General features: G+C 37.8%; 2 protein-coding genes across 2 annotated transcripts; both read right to left on the bottom strand.

Annotated features, from left to right (window-relative positions):
• Positions 1-2,758: 2,758 nt before the first annotated feature.
• On the bottom strand, positions 2,759-3,491 carry LOC149152106 (uncharacterized). Its single transcript, XM_089443373.1, has 2 exons — positions 3,045-3,491; positions 2,759-2,815 (listed from the first exon to the last, which is right to left on the bottom strand). Exons 1-2 carry the CDS (start codon positions 3,489-3,491, stop codon positions 2,759-2,761), a joined length of 504 nt encoding a protein of 167 aa, XP_089299499.1.
• A 266-nt stretch (positions 3,492-3,757) lies between these two features.
• Positions 3,758-4,258, bottom strand: LOC149152105 (uncharacterized). Its single transcript, XM_089443372.1, has one exon. It carries the CDS (start codon positions 4,256-4,258, stop codon positions 3,758-3,760), a length of 501 nt encoding a protein of 166 aa, XP_089299498.1.
• Positions 4,259-18,791: the final 14,533 nt, after the last annotated feature.

Raw genomic sequence — 18,791 nt, 5'->3', positions numbered from 1 at the left:
TTTCATCCTTCTTTTTTCCTTTTAAGGCCCTCCTTAATCTTGCCTTAAGCTTTCTTATTCTCATATTGCATATTTTGTTCCGGGTCAAATAGTGATAAGCCATGTGGCAAATCATTTTCTTCTCTTTATTGGCCTTCTCAAGTAGCTTCTCAAGGTGAATGTTCACCCTCTCTAACCAAGCTTCTCGGTCATTCTCAATTTCTTGCTCAATGGAGGTCATCTTGACCTTTGCCTTCTTTGCCTCTTGCCTTTCTTCCCTAATCATTTGCAATTCCATAATAGTTTGTTTATCAGTCAATTGATTGTTTTCCTGCTCAAGATATTTGATTATCCACTTTTCTCTTTCTAAATTGACTGATAGGGCTGGAATGTTAGCCTCTTTTTCCTTGATAATCAAATCCTTGACACTCCTTGGATTCTGAGCATCCAAGTCCATGACATTCTCCTCTTGAGCCACCTCATGGTACACCAGGAGAAAATCTCTCTCTTGCCCCTCACTAGGATCATCCTCATGCACCCTTTTCTTTCCTTTATCTCTGCCCTTTTGTTGCTGAGCAACCTGTACCTGCTTAGCTGGAGAAGAAGGCAAATCCCCTTCCACTCTAGGTGGAGATAGCATTTCCCTGTGATCTATAGATGAAGCTGAGACCCCTTCCACTCCTTGTGGAGATAGTACTCGCTTGGAAACTGAAAAGATCAATCTAGTGCCTCTTTCATAGGTGACAAATACAGGAACATCCTCTATTTTAGTTTCATCCACCTTTTGTTGTCCGGAAGGCTCACCTTCCTCTTGGGGATCTGATGAAAATATTTGAGGCCCCTTGAAGCTCTAATGGGCAATGAAATTTTCCCATGGAATTCCAAACTGAGTGAGTTGATCCAAAACAATAATTTTGATGACAAAAAAGTGGTAAATGCTATTGAGTTGCTGGGGATATGGTTTTCTTTTTGCAATCACTGTCATCCTCTCTATGTTTTTGCATATGAAGTAAGGGATGCTCATCATTCTGACCCTGGTGAAATGCATGAGCAATTTGATGTGGTAGGCATAAAGTCTGGAAAACCTGCCCTCACATGTAAAGTATTTGATGATAAGTTTCATGAGTGGAACATACCGGTCCTTCAAGAATCTAAAAGGAAACACCCTGCTAAGTTTGCCATGGTACTTAGCCTTGAGGTAAGGCTCATAATGCTGCCTGCTGATATTTTTCCTTTTGTTCCATTTTTTCCCTACATCTGGAATTCCTATGGCCTCTACATTGATAGTGGGTGAAAGAGTGAAGTTTACCCTAGGAATATGTACCATATTGTTATCCATGTTTGTCACGAACTATCTTGCTAGTTCATGGTGAAATTTAACCCTCTCAACCATCTCACAAAACTCAAAACAGGACTGATATCTAAAACATGTGGTGGCTAGTGGACAAGCAAGAAGTACACTCTTGTTGATAGGTTCCTCCCTGATAATTCTGCCACCTTTGTGAGGCTTCCTTTGCTATAAATTTCTTTGTCTTGAGCTATCACTAAGAGTGTCCTCTTCAAAATCTGGTTCACTACCTCTTTCCATGCTTGTCTCTATGAGATAATGTGGTTATGATATGGTGAATAATGGATAATAGGTGGGAACAAAAAGATGAGTATGAAGAGATTTTGTAAATGGAACAATAGTAATGAGATGAGGTAGGGGAATGAAGGGAAGGATTGGGGAGCTAGGGTTTTGATGGATGAGGGACTTAGGGTTTTGATAAAGGGGATTAGTTTCTTAGAGAAATAGGGGAAGGTAATATGGGTTAAGTGAGATCGGATTTAAAGGTAAATTTAGGGCATTCCAAAGCGTGATTTTAGCTCTCCACTTGAATTTTTTCACAATGGAATGGCTTTCTATCATGATTTTGCTTTATATACATTACACTTTCATTTTTCTTCATTTCAAACCCAATTTTCTAAAGTCTTGGTAACTTTTTCAAAAACTCTATTTTTCAGTTTGAAGCTTGACCCCCTTTTCTTAGCAATTTTATGCACTGATGTCTTGATGCTTTTGTTTTTGCAGTGGCAGGAGTTGGCAAGGTGACCAGGAATAGTTGTTGAGTGCTTATTGCATATAGAAACAATTAAATTACATGAAATTTTACAAAAATAGAACAATACTCTATTTTCACATAAAACTGAGTTTGAGGTGAAAAACTTTTTAAATTTACATATGGAAAAAATTTAAAACTATTTGAAGATTCATATATCCTTCACATGTCTACATGACCCTTATTTTCTGAAAATTTGACTTCAATGAAACCCTAATACCTAATGTCCTTGAAAATCCTAAGACCTAAGACCTAAGACTTCTTTAAATCAAATGGAGCAAAGATGAAAATTAACTTAAACCATTTGACTAAATGATGACTGAAAGAGGTCACCAGATATCATGTGATGAGTTGTAAAAACTGGACTAACATCTACCATCAGTTGATCCATGACCTAATGGAATGTAACTGATTGAAAGTGGGACTCCTAACATGAATGCAAAAGAGTAAATTTTGATCACTGATGGCAGTGTGAAGACACTGACATTAACAATGGCTCCAAGGGTGATGGTAGCTTCTTGAAGGTGCCAAGAACCATAGATCTCTGGGAGAGTAGACTAGTGCCTCATCCATTGGGTAATACGGTTAATAAAAAAAAAACACCAAAACTGACACTGTGACTCAAAATGACTCGTAACTGAACTGACTCTCAAGACTGAAACTCACTCAAAACCTGAAACTCACTCAAAACCTGATACAAGACTCTCAGCTTTATAGCCTTCACTTCGGGCCCCAAGCTGAAATGAATGGTAACAGCTCAAACTTTGGCAATGAAATGAATAAAATGGCATGTACAATGATCAATTTTGATAGCATAAATCTTCTTAGAAAATGTACCATTTCAGAAGCCTACCATTTACAGGCCCTCCTAAACAATATTGCCATCCATTTCTTTGAGTAGGAATGCATTTTGCTCTTTGTATGCAACAATCCTATAAGGTCCCTTCCACAAGTTTTCAAACTTGCCATGCTTGCCTTTATCTTCATTTCTCGCATCCCACCGTAACACCACATCATCAAGTTGAAATTATTTGCTTCATTTTTCCGATCATAAATCTTTTTGATCTTCTCTTTCAATCTAAAAGTATTTTGGCATACTTCCTCCCTTGCCTGCTGTAAATGTATCATCTGATTGATTCCTCGTTGAAAATCATCTTCCTCACTACCAACTTCCTGCAAAAGTTTCACAACCAGGATTGCCAAGGATGTTGGAAAGACTGTATCAATGCCATATACAATTTCAAACAGAGACATACCTATAGATTTCTTCTGGCTCACTCTGTCTGCCCACAATGCATTAACCAATTTTTTATGCCGGCCCTTCTTGTTTACTTCCAGCAGCTTCTTTATGATACTCACCAATGATTTATTAGATGATTCGGCGAGACCATTACCTTCTGGATAATATACCATGGAGTGACCAAGGTAATCTTATATTTGCTGCAAAAATCAATCATCTTCTTGGATTTGAATGTAGCTGCATTATCTGTGATGATTTTACTAAGACAACCAAAGTGAGATAAAATATTCGATTCCAGAAATTGAATGATTACCGTGTCGATTCCCTGCCTGGTTGAGATTGCTTCAATCCCATTGGTAAAATAATCCATTGCTCTTAGGATCCACTTGTGTTGAGCCGAAGATGTTGGATGAATCTAACCAATAAAATCGAGTCCCCACTACTGAAAAGGTGCGCTGACTTCAACTGGCTTAAGAGGGAGTGGCAACAACTTTCTTTGACCTTCAAAAATCTGGCAATAGCCCATGACAATTTTGTAAACATCTGCAAATAAGGTCGGCCAATAGTAACCTGCTCTTAGAATTTTGTTGGCCATGGTTTTCCAAAATAAGTGACCACCACAGTCTCCCTTATGAAAGTCACTGATGACCTGCTGGGCTTCATCTTCAATTAAACAGTTCAACAAAACACCACCCAGATCCTTCCAATAAAGGGCATTATTCAAAATGCAAAATTTAGTAGCTTTTAATTTAAGAGTTCCACCATTATTCTTTGACATTTCCGGAGGCGGAGAAAGGTGTTGGAGTACATAGACCACATCTGAATACCATGGTGACTGCAAGAATATTTCAGACACTTGAATTAGAGAGTTGTCCTCTTCATCTTCAGACATGGAAGCAATAAGATTTATATCTAATGCATGCAAATTTGATTCTGCCATCCACCTCGCCAGGCCTTGTCCTTTGATCAGCTTTGTTGGCTTGATCTCCAAGTCATATTCTAACATGGCTACAATCCATTTTCCCCGTCTCCCTTCCAGATCAGTTTGTACCAACACATCCTTAATTGTTGCATTGGGAACATATGCTAGGATATGAGAGTGTCGAACGTACACCCGAAAATCCTTAAAGGCTTTGACAAGAGCAAGAGCCTGCTTCTCAATTATGTTGTACTTCAAAGTTGCATCCTAGTAGTTCTACTGAAGAAAGAAATGACATTTTCTACTTGATCTCTCTTTTGCATTAAAACAACTGTCATTGTATGCTCGGATGTGAATGATAATAAAATGAAATCTTGCGTATAATCTAGACTAATCAAAACTAGAGCTATAGATAAGGAACACTTTACCAAATTAAATGATTTCATGGCTTCCTCCATCCATTTCACCACACTATCCTTCTTCAACATATTAGTGATATATCTCAAATGTTCAGCAAGATTAGGTACAAATCTTCGTAAGAAATTCATCTTTCCATTGAATGCTTGTATCTCCTTTTCGTTCCGGGGAAAATCAGTCTATTGAATTGCTTCTACTCTTGATGGATCAATGTGAATGCCTTCCTTTGAGATGATATGGCCCATAAACTTCCCTTCATCCATAGCAAAGAGACATTTCTTGGGATTGAGCAAAATTCTGAATTTCCTACATCGTTGAAACACAATTCGGAAATGATGAAGGTGCTCATCATCTGAATTTGAAAATACAGTCAAATCATCAAGATATACAACTAAAAATACATCTTTTCATTTGCAAAAGCAATGTCCATGGCACGCTGAAATGTAGCTTGAGATTTTCCAAGCCAAATGGCATCTTGGCATAATGGAATTTTCCTCAAGGGGTGGTGAAAGTTGTCTTATCTCTGTGGTCTTCATGCACTAAAATTTGATTGTAGCCTAAATATCCATCGAGCAGCGACATACGAGATGCTCCAACTACTTTCTGGAGGATGTGATCCATCTTTGGCAGCGGGTAATTGTCCTTCAATGACACTTTATTTAAGTTTTTGAAATCAATGCACAATTTGATCTCCCTGGTATTTTTCCTCACAGGAACAAGATTAGAAATCTAATCAGAAAATCTGATTGGAACAATTATACTAGCCTTGTATAATCTATTTACCTCTTTTTCAATTGAAGGCAGCAACTTGGGATTGATCCTTCTCAGTTTTTGACGGAATGGCTTCTAATTTGGCTTGATGGGAATTGTATGCTGAATTATGTTTTTGTTATACACCTTTAAATCTGAATAATCCCAAGCAAACACATCAACAAATTCAGACAATAATTTTACATATTTAGATTTTACCTCAGGGGATAATGACTTTGATAGTTTCACAAATTTTGGCTTCTCAGTTGTTCCAAGATTCACATCTTCAACACCCTTATCTGTTGGCACCAAGCTTGGCTTTGTAGCCACATCATCCTGATCGAAGAGTTCTTCTAAAGGAACAATACCTTTAGGAATGACATTGTCCTTTAGCTGCAATACTTCCATCTGATTGACTTCAATTTCCATTTCATCTTCATCACGATCACGATCTATGGAAGCATCCTTGTAGTTTCCTTCATTTTGAAAGAAATCATTAATCTCCTTATCATCCCAAAAGGCCTACCAATACCTTAGATTGTCTGGGATAGTTGGACGGTGTTTGACATGGATCTCAAACTTGTTATTGGAATTCATCAGGATCTTCAAATTACTGGCAGCAGTAGCAAGTGAATCTGCAATTACATTTTGTGCACGTGGAACGCATGTCAAGGTATAATTTGGAAACATCCTTAAGATATCTAAAACTTCATTACAGTAGGCCCTCATCCTTGGATGTTTGGCTTGATATTCGCCCTTCACTTGTTTGATTATCAATTCTGAATCCCCATAAACTGATATTCTTTTTGCTTTCAGCTTTTTGAGAATCTTCAATCCTGCAATCAGTGCTTCATATTCGGCTTCATTTTTAGAACAATCAAAAGCCAATTTATATCAGCAAACTCTTACATTACTAGGGACCTTATTAGGCTCGAAAACGAGGCTCCGGATCCAAATCCCAATGCCAATACCATCCTTACCAATAGCTTTGTCGAAATCCATGCTCCATAGGCCTGCTTCTTCCTCTAAGTGCTAAAATTATGTCTCGTCTTCTTTCTTACCTTGACTGATTTCTTCAAATTATTGCTGCTCATTACCTTGCTACTGTTGCTAGAATGTAGACTAGTCAGTGGTACTTGCAAGTTTTTGTCTTTCTTGGTCAAGGACTGCCCTAAAACTTTCTGCAATCTCTGGAACATCTTCTACTTCTACTATCTGACTATCAACATCATTAAAACCACTATCTGAATATAATACAAATGATTCTATAACTATATGTACAACATTAATCGGATGATTAAGCGATTTCTCCTTGCTTGTAATCATGTAATTCATCTTCTTTTCCCAGTATAATTTTCTTAGCTGGCCAAACATGGGAATTGTGGCATAGAAAAATCTAGTTATAAAGTCCCTTTTGGTTTTGCACCCCACAATTTAGACAGGATCATACCAAATCGAGGAGGGATGCCTACAACAACTACATCCATGAGAACATTCTTTGCTGGAATTTGATCTAAGCTCACTACCAAATCCTTAACGAGACCAATACATCTGACCCTACCGGAATCGAAAGATCAAAGGTCATGATATTTACGAGTGATGTTGTGACCCAATTTTTCCATAATAGCCTTTGGCATCAGATTGTGGGATGCTCCTGAGTCAAACATGGCATTGTGCAAGACATACTCGTGCAATCTAAGGCTGATATAAAACGGGGGTACTTCACTATCCTCAGATTGGCCTTCTAATGCGGGATCAAAAATAAGTTCTGGTAGGTTGTCTTCAACATTAACCATATCAGACAAGGGATCTACATTCAAAATCTTTGACACTTGACTCTTATAACTGTTTTTCTTTATTAATTTGGTCAGAGGTATCGAAACTTTTAACTTAGAAATCTCATTCTCTAAGTTAAAGGCTGTAGTCTTATCTACCTCTTTGATTGATGAGTCCTTCTTTTCAGGTTTTTCCTTCACTGCATTTGGCTGATTGGGCTTTTCATTTACAGATTGTGCTTTGCTGGAAGTAGGGTTTGATGGCTCCTTCCCTTTTTTTCTATATATTTGAAGAATCATTCTTAAGTTGTGTTGCTTCCTTTTGCTTTTGGACCGGATTAATTGGTACATCCCTGCTTGTTAGTGAATATTGTTTTTGTTGTGCTATCAATGTATTCATATATCCCCACTGATATTCATCTGATTCTTCCTCCAAGGCTATCTCATTGGCTAATATATAATCTTCATCTTTCTGCACAACCAGGATCTCAGAATATTCTTTGTCTTTTGTAAGATAGATAGGCAAACCATCAGCAGTAAAGAAATGATTAGCTTCCACAACCGGATCATCACCATCTTCACTTTCCATCCCGTGTACATAATTTTGCTGCAAAGGTGTTTTGACTTGCTGCTATGATAACTGATCTTGTGCCTTTTGCTCCCTTTGTTTATTCTGAACTGAGGTTGTTGATGTCCTCTGAAGTTTGGATTTCCGATCATGTTTTCAGGCTTGTCTACAATTTTCATCCGATCAAACATCTTCTCAATTTTCCAGAGTATTTGATCTTCCTTAACATCTGAGGAAGATGCCTCTTTCTTTATAGTAACCTTCTTTTCAGCCTTCATCCTTACTCTCTTTGCCAAAAAATTTGCCTCTACACTCACCGCATTCTTCTGCATGTCCTCAAGAGTGGTAGCATCTCTTTCTCTCAACTAATGCACCATATCAACATCGAATCCATTGAGAAATTTGATCAATGCTAAACCAATTGGTGGCTTGATATCAGTTGGAATAACATTATGAACTGTATTTAACCTTACACAATAGTCTTGGACACTTTCACCTACATTCCTTTTTATATTTTCATACTTAGAAAGAATTTGAAGTGGATTTTTCTTTACCTCCCATAGATCCAAAAATTGTCTGTGTAGAACTGGCAAAGTATTGATGGATCCCGCTGGTAATGCTCTAAACCACTTTCGAACCTCGCCTCCAAAAATTTGCACAAATAAATGCACAGTCACATTTTATTCATCTACCTCATGGAGATCATAGAAGTCATTCATCCTATCAACATGCTGCTATGCTGTGATACCTTGAGTAGCATCAAACAATGGTATCTTACTTTGATAATCAACAGGAATAGCATCCAAATTCTGAGGTAGAATGAGAGGTGCATATCTGGCATCCATGGCTTGTGGTGGATTTGAAACTGATGATGAAGTAATTGAGGGATTTGTCACAACAAGAGGAGTTGATGTAGCGGAAGTGACGGGTGTTAGAGGAGTAACGACCAACTATTGAGGGATTTAAGGTATGAATGGAGGTGTTGGATGACTCCCTGAAATATGAGGAAATGATGATGAGGCAAAAGACGTTGAAGCCGAATCAGAGAGTTCAGGAATTCGATCAGTGGTGATAGATGACTAAGGATAATTTTGAAGATTACAGTTACTTATCAAATTGGCTCGTTGGACTTCAAGCTCATTGAGGAATTCTAGGTTTGCAGCTATGTCTAGTAGTTCATTGTCTGATGTGGTTCTAAACAAGGATAAACCAAATTTTTCGTCAGAGGGAAGATCTTCGAGGTATAGCCACTTCACAGGACATGAAAGAGATATGAAAACTAGTCTAGGACTTGATAAACCCTCTTGTCTAAGGATCTTGGGAATGAGATTAGGATTTTCAAATATGGGAGGAGGATTGGGATCAGGATTGGACCTAGTGTATCTTCTTGAAGCTAGTGTGTTCATAAATTCTCAAAAGTTTGATATTGCTTTACAACTTTCCAATTTTCAGCCTACGAAATTTCTAAACTTATCATCCAAAAGTTCAGAATTTCTCAAATGTACTGGGGTGATTTAACTTTCTTCCCCAGTATGGCAGCCACTATGTTAGAGCCTAGATCGACCTCAGTCTAAAGGGAGGCAAACTTAGGATAACCACAAACCACACTTAACCTAGTAGCTAGCCCTATGAGGTCGGGACATGGCTCTCTCCTTGTCAATCTCAGTTAAGATGACTGCATTCACAACTTGAGATGAATGAAATGAAATTAGATTTTAGTCTAAGTATAGTAGCTCTAGGGTCTTTGTTTGATTTTGATGGTTGGTTGTTGGATCAAATGGAGCAAGCCACTTGGGTCCAGGAAATCAAGTTAAAATTGCAAACATGTTCTATGGGGCAAGATAGATAAGTGTTTATGCACTAACAATTGAGCGAAATGGTTGATTTAAGACTGCTGAGGGGCTGAGGAGGGCATGCAAAGACCATGAATCTTGTTCAGACTACTGAAAACATTAAAAACTAAATGCATTCCCAAGGCAAAGCATTGATATCAATGTATTTTGCTTATTTCTCTTGATTCATTTAGTTTAGAGGAAAGGAAAGATTTTGAAACATATAACACATGAGAAAAACTTATTACAGAAGAAGAAACAATACAAAAACATAGTATCACAAGAGTCCCACAAAAATAGCTGCAAAACCTGGTTTTATTCCTTGCCATTCTACTGATACAAGTATACAATGTGTGCACCACTTCCAAAAAGTCCAACCCTTGCTAATGACTGAAAAAGACATCATATAGACCTCAAAACCATATGATCTATCCATTAGGGGTCAAATCCATGAGTCAAGGAGCTGTTTCAACAACATCTAAATAAGGAACAAAAAAGTAGGCAGTGGAATAGCTTGCCTCTAAAACTAAGGAAACTGATACATCCAGTTTAAAATCACCTTTGCTTTGATGTATCTACCCCATCAAGTGTTTTACATCAACATTCACATCATGTTACATCATTTACCATGCAAAATTTACCAAGACAAGAAAAAGAAGTCAACTGCTGAAGAAACTAGGCGAAATTTGACTTTAGGCAAAATTGACAAAAAATAGCCTGATGCGCATCGCCCTGAGCCTGATGTGCATCATTCTATCAGACAAGGGATCTACATTCAAAGTCTTTGACACTTGACTCTTATAACTGTTTTTCTTTATTAATTTGGTCAGAGGTATCGAAACTTTTAACTTAGCAATCTCATTCTCTAAGTTAAAGGTTGTAGTCTTATCTACCTCTTTGATTGATGAGTCCTTCTTTTCAGGCTTTTCCTTCACTGCATTTGGCTGATTGGGCTTTTCATTTACAGATTTTTCTTTGCTGGAAGTAGGGTTTGATGGCTCCTTCCCTTTTTTCTGTATATTTGAAGAATCATTCTTAAGTTGTGTTGCTTCCTTTTGCTTTTGGACCGGATTAATTGGTACATCCCTGCTTGTTAGTGAATATTGTTTTTGTTGTGCTATCAATGTATTCATATATCCCCACTGATATTGATCTGATTCTTCCTCCAAGGCTGTCTCATTGGCTAATATATAATCTTCATCTTTCTGCACAACCAGGATCTCAGAATATTCTTTGTCTTTTGTAAGATAGATAGGCAAACCATCAGCAGTAAAGAAATGATTAGCTTCCCCAATCGGATCATCACCATCTTCACTTTCCATCCCGTGTACATAATTTTGCTGCAAAGGTGTTTTGACTTGCTGCTATGATAACTGATCTTGTGCCTTTTGCTCCCTTTGTTTATTCTGAACTGAGGTTGTTGATGTCCTCTGAAGTTTGGATTTCCGATCATGTTTTCAGGCTTGTCTACAATTTTCATCCGATCAAACATCTTCTCAATTTTCCAGAGTATTTGATCTTCCTTAACATCTGAGGAAGATGCCTCTTTCTTTATAGTAACCTTCCTTTCAGCCTTCATCCTTACTCTCTTCGCCAACAAATTTGCCTCTACACTCACCGCATTCTTCTGCATGTCCTCAAGAGTGGTAGGATCTCTTTCTCTCAACTAATACACCATATCAACATCGAATCCATTGAGAAATTTGATCAATGCTAAACCAATTGGTGGCTTGATATCAGTTGGAATAACATTATGAACTGTATTTAACCTTACACAATAGTCTTGGACACTTTCACCTACATTCCTTTTTATATTTTCATACTTAGAAAGAATTTGAAGTGGATTTTTCTTTACCTCCCATAGATCCAAAAATTGTCTGTGTAGAACTGGCAAAGTATTGATGGATCCCGATGGTAATGCTCTAAACCACTTTCGAACCTCTCCTCCAAAACGTTGCACAAATAAATGCACAGTCACATTTTATTCATCTACCTCATGGAGATCATAGAAGTCATTCATCCTATCAACATGCTGCTATGCTGTGATACCTTGAGTAGCATCAAACAATGGTATCTTACTTTGATAATCAACAGGAATAGCATCCAAATTCTGAGGTAGAATGAGAGGTGCATATCTGGCAGCCATGGCTTGTGGTGGATTTGAAACTGATGATGAAGTAATTGAGGGATTTGTCACAACAAGAGGAGTTGATGTAGCGGAAGTGACGGGTGTTAGAGGAGTAATGACCAACTATTGAGGGATTTAAGGTATGAATGGAGGTGTTGGATGACTCCCTGAAATATGAGGAAATGATGATGAGGCAAAAGATGTTGAAGCCGAATCAGAGGGTTCAGGAATTCGATCAGTGGTGATAGATGACTAAGGATAATTTTGAAGATTACAGTTACTTATCAAATTGGCTCGTTGGACTTGAAGCTCATTGAGGAATTCTAGGTTTGCAGCTATGTCTAGTAGTTCACTATCTGATGTGGTTCTAAACGAGGATAAACCAAATTTTTCGTCAGAGGGAAGATCTTCAAGGTATAGCCACTTCACAGGACATGAAAGAGATATGAAAACTAGTCTAGGACTTGATAAACCCTCTTGTCTGAGGATCTTGGGAATGAGATTAGGATTTTCAAATATTGGAGGAGGATTGGGATCAAGATTGGACCTAGTGTATCTTCTTGAAGCTAGTGTGTTCATAAATTCTCAAAAGTTTGATATTGCTTTACAACTTTCCAATTTTCAGCCTACGAAATTTCTAAAATTATCATCCAAAAGTTCAGAATTTCTCAAATGTACTGGGGTGATTTAACTTTCTTCCCCAGTATGGCAGCCACTATGTTAGAGCCTAGATCGACCTCAGTCTAAAGGGATGCAAACTTAGGATAACCACAAACCACACTTAACCTAGTAGCTAGCCCTACGAGGTCGGGACATGGCTCTCTCCTTGTCAATCTCAGTTAAGATGACTGCATTCACAACTTGAGATGAATGAAATGAAATTAGATTTTAGTCTAAGTATAGTAGCTCTAGGGTCTTTGTTTGATTTTGATGGTTGGTTGTTGGATCAAATGGAGCAAGCCACTTGGGTCCAGGAAATCAAGTTAAAATTGCAAACATGTTCTATGGGGCGAGATAGATAAGTGTTTATGCACTAACAATTGAGCGAAATGGTTGATTTAAGACTGCTGAGGGGTTGAGGAGGGCATGCAAAGACCATGAATGTTGTTCAGACTACTGAAAACATTAAAAACTAAATGCATTCCCAAGGCAAAGCATTGATATCAATGTATTTTGCCTATTTCTCTGGATTCATTTAGTTTAGAGGAAAGGAAAGATTTTGAAACATATAACACATGAGAAAAACTTATTACAGAAGAAGAAACAATACAAAAACATAGTATCACAAGAGTCCCCCAAAAATAGCTGCAAAACTTGGTTTTATTCCTTGCCAATCTACTGATACAAGTATACAATGTGTGCACCACTTCCAAAAAGTCCAACCCTTGCTAATGACTGAAAAAGACATCATATAGACCTCAAAACCATCTGATCTATCCATTAGGGGTCAAATCCATGAGTCAAGGAGCTGTTTCAATAACATCTAAATAAGGAACAAAAAAGTAGGCAGTGGAATAGCTTGCCTCTAAAACTAAGGAAACTGATACATCCAGTTTAAAACCACCTTTGCTTTGATGTATCTACCCCATCAAGTGTTTTACATCAACATTCACATCATGTTACATCATTTACCATGCAAAATTTACCAAGACAAGAAAAAGAAGTCAACTGCTGAAGAAACTAGGCGAAATTTGACTTTAGGCAAAATTGACAAAAAATACCGTGATGCGCATCGCCCTGAGCCTGATGTGCAATGCCACTTTAGGGAAGATTTTGGAGGCCTTCCACTCATCCAAATCTGGCCCAAGATAGCTTGCTAGAAATCTCTACCTGTCTACACTTTGAAATTTCTAATTTGGAGTAGATTTGGACCTTCAAAAATCAATTCTCCCAAGATTGTTTCCTGTGGGTCCAAAAAGTGGTAGAGAGGGCATTTTTGTGAGTGTATTTTTCCCTTTTGGTGGCCAAGATCTTCTCCAAAATTGATGAAACTTTCTAGGTTTACTTATTTTCTTATGCTAAATCCAAATATACAATCCATTTGTCAAGAGGATGCACCAATTCAATGTGCAGCACCGGTGGTGCTGCACATCAGTTGGAATTTTCTGTGTTTCTAATTCAAAATTTTGAAAATGAAAAAATTGTCTCAAAATTTGCCCAATTTTGGCTCAAAGCTGCATCATGGGTTACCTTGTTGGGCTAAAGTAACATCAGCCAAAATGTTGAGCTTTTCATCCTTCTTTTTTCCTTTTAAGGCCCTCCTTAGTCTTGCCTTAAGCTTTCTTATTCTCATATTGCATATCTTGTTCCGGGTCAAATAGTGATAAGTCATGTGGCGAAGCATTTTCTTCTCTTTATTGGCCTTCTCAAGAAGCTACTCAAGGTGAATTTTCACCCTCCCTAACCAAGCTTCTCGGTCATTCTTGATTTCTTGCTCAATGGAGGTCATCCTGAACTTTTCCTTCTTTGCATCTTGCCTTTCTTCCCTAATCATTTGTAATTCCATAATAGTTTGTTTATCAGTCAATTTCTTGTTTTCCTACTCAAGGTATTTGATTATCCACTTTTCTCTTTCTAAATTGACTGATAGGGCTTGAGTCAACCTCTTTTTCCTTGATGATCAAATCCTTGACACTCCTTTGATTTTGAGCATCCAAGTCCATGACATTCTCCTCTTGAGCCACCTCATGGTCCACCAGGACAAAATCTCTCTCTTGCCCCTCACTAAGATCATCCTCATGCACCCTTTTATTTCCTTTATCTCTTCCCTTCTGTTTCTAAGTAACATGTACCTACTTAGCTAGAGAAGAAGGCAAAGCCCCTTCCACTCTAGGTGGAGATAGCATTTGCCTGTGATTTGTAGATGAAGGCAAGACCCCTTCCACTCCTTGTGGAGATAGTACTCACTTTGCAGTTGCAAATATCAATCTAGTGCCTCTTTCATAGGTTACAAATATAGGAACCTCCTATGTTCTAGTTTCAGGCACCTTTTGTTGTCTGGAAGGCTCACCTTCCTCTTGGGGATTTGATGAAAATATTTGAGGCCCCTTGAAGCTCTCATGGGAAATGAAAGTTTCCCATGGAATTCCAAACTGAGTGAGTTGATGCAAAACAATAATTTTGATGAAAAAAAGTGGTAAATGCTATTGAGTTGCTGGGGATATGGTTTTCTTTTTTAAATCACTATCATCCTCTCTATGTTTTTGCATATGAAGTAAGGGATGCTCATCATTCTGACCCTAGGGAAATGCATGAGAAATCTAATGTGGTAGGCATAAAGTCTGGAAAACCTACCCTCACATGTTAAGTATTTGATGATAAGTTTCATGAGTGGAACATACCAGTCCTCCAAGAATCTAAAAGGAAACACCCTGCTAAGTTTTCCATTGTACTTAGCCTTGATGTAAGGCTCATAATTCTGCCTGCTGATATTTTGCCTTTTGTTCCATTTTTCCCCTACATCTGAAATTCATGTGGCCTCTGCAATGATTGTGGGTGAAAGAGTGAAGTTTACCCTAGAAAGATGTACCATATTGTTATCCATGTTTGTCACAAACTTTCTTGCTAGTTCATGGTGAAATTTAACCCTCTCAACCATCTCACAAAATTCAAAACAGGACTGATATCTAAAACATGTGGTGGCTGGTGGGTAAGAAAGAAGTTCACTCATGCTGATAGGTTCCTCCCTGATAATTCTACCACCTTTGTGAGGCTTCCTTTGCTATAAATTTCTTTCTCTTGAGCTATCACAAAGAGTGTCCTCTTCAAAATCTGATTCACTACCTCTTTCCATGCTTGTCTCTATGAGATAATGTGGTTATGATATGGTGAATAATGGATAATAGGTGGGAACAAAAAGATGAGTATGAAGAGATTTTGTAAATGGAACAACAGTAATGAGATGAGGTAGGGGAATGAAGGGAAGGATTGGGGAGCTAGGGTTTTGATGGATGAGGGACTTAGGATTTTGATAAAGGGGATTAGTTTCTTAGGGAAATAGGGGAAGTTATGGGTTAAGTGAGATGGGATTTAAAGGTAAATTTAGGGCAAATGATAATGGTAAAATGGAGACAAGTGACAAGAGCTTGCAATGGTGAGAAATTTAGGTAGAAGACAACTATGGTTTTGAGTTTTAGGAGGCTAAAAGCATAATTTAAGCATTAAACCCTATTTGAGATCAAAAGTGAGTTTACTTACTTGATTAGAAGAGAAATGCAGCAATTAGGGTGATTTGAGGTGAAGTTCGATGGTTTTGAAGCCTCACTGGCCAATGCGCAACACCTCTCTGATGCGCAGCACCTCTCTGATTCACAATGCCTCTCTGATGCGCATCACCTCTCTGATGCACAGTGCCTCTCTGATGTGCAACGCCAGTGTAAATTAATGAAGGAGAATTGGCTTTAATGTGCAGTGTCGAGCTCCCAATGTGCAGCGCCACGCAAACTTGCACCAAATTTTGATTTTTCTTCCCTTTTTGCTCACTCTTCCTTCAAAACACGATTTTAGCTCTCCACTTGAATTTTTTCACAATGGAATGGCTTTCTATCATGATTTTGCTTTATATACCTTACACTTTGATTTTTCTTCATTTCAAACCCACTTTTCTAAAGTCTTGGTAACTTTTTCAAAAACTTTGTTTTTTAGTTTGAAGCTTGACCCCTTTTCTTGGCAATTTGATGGACTGATGTCTTGATGCTTTTGTTTTTGCAGTGGTAGGAGTTGACAAGGTGACCATGAACAACTGTCGAGTGCTTATTACATATAGAAATAATTAAATTACATGAAATTTTACAAAAATAGAACAATACTTTGTTTTCACCTAAAACTGAGTTTGAGGTGAAAAACTTATTAAATTTACATATGGTGAAAATTTAAAATTATCTGAAGATTCATATATCCTTCACATGTCTGCAAGACACTTATTTTCTGAAAATTTGACTTCAATGAAACCCTAATACTTAATGTCCTTGAAAACCTTAAGACCTAAGACCTAAGACTTCTTTAAATAAAATGGAGCAAAGATGAAAATTAACTTAAACCATTTGACTGAATGATGATTGAAAGAGGTCAGCAGATATCATGTGATGAGGAGTAAAAACTGGGCTAACATCTACCATCAGTTGATCCATGACCTAATGGAATGCAGGTGATTGAAAGTGGGACTCGTAACATGAATCCAAAAGAGTAAATTTTGATCGCAGATGGTAGTGTGAAGACACTGACTCTAACATGCACCATTCTCCATATTTCTTCAGAACCATGACCGTTAGAGCTGAATAAGGGCTTGTGTTGGGAGGAATAACATCAACTTCAAGGATTTCCTTGATGATTTTTTTAATTTCATTCTTTTGTGCAAAAGGATATCGATATGGGCATACATTTGGCGGCTGGGCACCCAGGGGCAAATGGATTCTATGATCATGTTCACCCCTGGAGGGTGTGATCTCCTTAGGTTTGTCAAATACAAGCTAGTCACAATATAATACCTATTGTATATCAGGATGAATATGAGGAGGAGTGGATTCAATGACCTAGATGGCATTAAATTGGGCTACTATCCCATGATGGCCCTTTTTTGAAATCTTATCCATTTGATGCGTGCTGATGATAGTAGGAGCACTTGCTTGGATTCCCCTCAATGTTTGAGTGTGGTTGTTATGTATAAATCTCATATATAACTCCTAGAAATCCATTGTGATAGGGCCTAGTTTGTACAATGTCACAACCACCCATTTCAATGGAAAACATGTGGGTTTTGAGGTGAAAATCCCCCATCTCAAGCTTAATATTTTCACAACATCCTTCATATTTCATGGTCTTCCCATCAATGATTAGGACTTGGAAATTAGATACCGCCCATACAAAATAATGAAAAACTTATGCTACTCTCTTATGGACAAAGATATGTGTGATTCCACTATCAATCAACAACACTACTCGCCGATGTTTAATAAAACCTTGGATTTTGAGATTCTAGGGTGAAGAAATTCCAACCAAGGCATGTAGTGATATAACTAGTTCATCTAGCATAGTTGTGAGATCATTGTCTAGGTTAGTTTGGAGTTCACCCACTTCTTCATTAGGCACTTCAATGGATGGAGATTAATCGACTAAGTTTTTTTTAGTAGCATCAATTTGAAATAATTTGGTTTCCTTTCATTCATGTCTTTGGGAGTACTTGTTATCACCGTAGAATAAGAGTCCTTGTTTCCTTCTTTTAGCCATTTCTGACGATGACACCTTTTGAGCCTTAAGTATTTGTGTGGAGCCCATAGCCTGGGTGGCATGCACCATTGCGACAAAATTTGGACTATTAGACTGAGCATTTAAGGTGACTTGTACATCTAAGGCCTTACAAAATGCATCCAACCAAGTATCTGGGTGATGCATTCAGACATTGGCTTGGATGGATTCCTTTAGGACATTAATGAAACATTCAAAGTAAAAGGCATATCCTAGTCTTTCATTTATGATTGCCAATTGTTCAAAAGATGAAATGTAGTCCCTTATTATACTTGTTTGTTTGAGCTTAGTGAGATGAGCCAAAAAGTGAGATTCCCTATCAAAGCAGTCACAAATTCCTTTTGAGAACATGTTCCAAGCTGGACTCCCTAGATAAAATTTCTAATTCCACTACCACTAATTACAGCTCTCTTGGTCCAAGTAAAGGGATCTAACATGTAGTTTAGTTCCATCCTCCTAGATATTATTAAGGAGGAAATATTGTTCCATTTTCCACCCATACTATAGGGTTAGAGACATCAAATTTGTACATGTCTAGATTAGGGGTTTGGTGGCTTGAAGATTGCTGATCTCCATGGAAATGAATTTGATGATTAGATTCTCCTTTTATGTGTTCATCAACACTATGTTCTTCCCCTAAAGTTTCCTGAGGCATCTTTAGAGATTCCATTATTTGTGGGAGTTGGGTTTTAATGAACACCTGGAAGTCATTCGATTTTTTCTCAAGGTTATCGACCAGGAGTCTAGTGACGTGAGTCATTTGAAGCCGCATGAGGAAAAATTTGGGACCTCCTGAAAATTGGGGGCTTACAAGTGAATGGTACCACTATGACCAACTTTT

This window comes from Pinus tabuliformis, chromosome 9, assembly GCF_031772625.1.
Source record: "Pinus tabuliformis cultivar Carrire ecotype Pingquan chromosome 9, CPIR1, whole genome shotgun sequence".
Lineage (NCBI taxonomy): Eukaryota > Viridiplantae > Streptophyta > Pinopsida > Pinales > Pinaceae > Pinus > Pinus tabuliformis.
The sequence above is the reverse complement of the archived record's forward strand: the minus strand, read 5'-3'. Positions and strand labels throughout refer to the sequence as shown.

Coding starts and splice junctions, on each gene's coding strand:
- LOC149152105 (XM_089443372.1), bottom strand. CDS start 4,258: ATGGCAGAATCAAATTTGCATGCATTAGATATAAATCTTATTGCTTCC.
- LOC149152106 (XM_089443373.1), bottom strand. CDS start 3,491: ATGGTATATTATCCAGAAGGTAATGGTCTCGCCGAATCATCTAATAAA. Junction 2,816..3,044: donor TGAAGATAAAGGCAAGCATG/GCAAGTTTGAAA, acceptor CATTCATTTCAG/CTTGGGGCCCGAAGTGAAGG.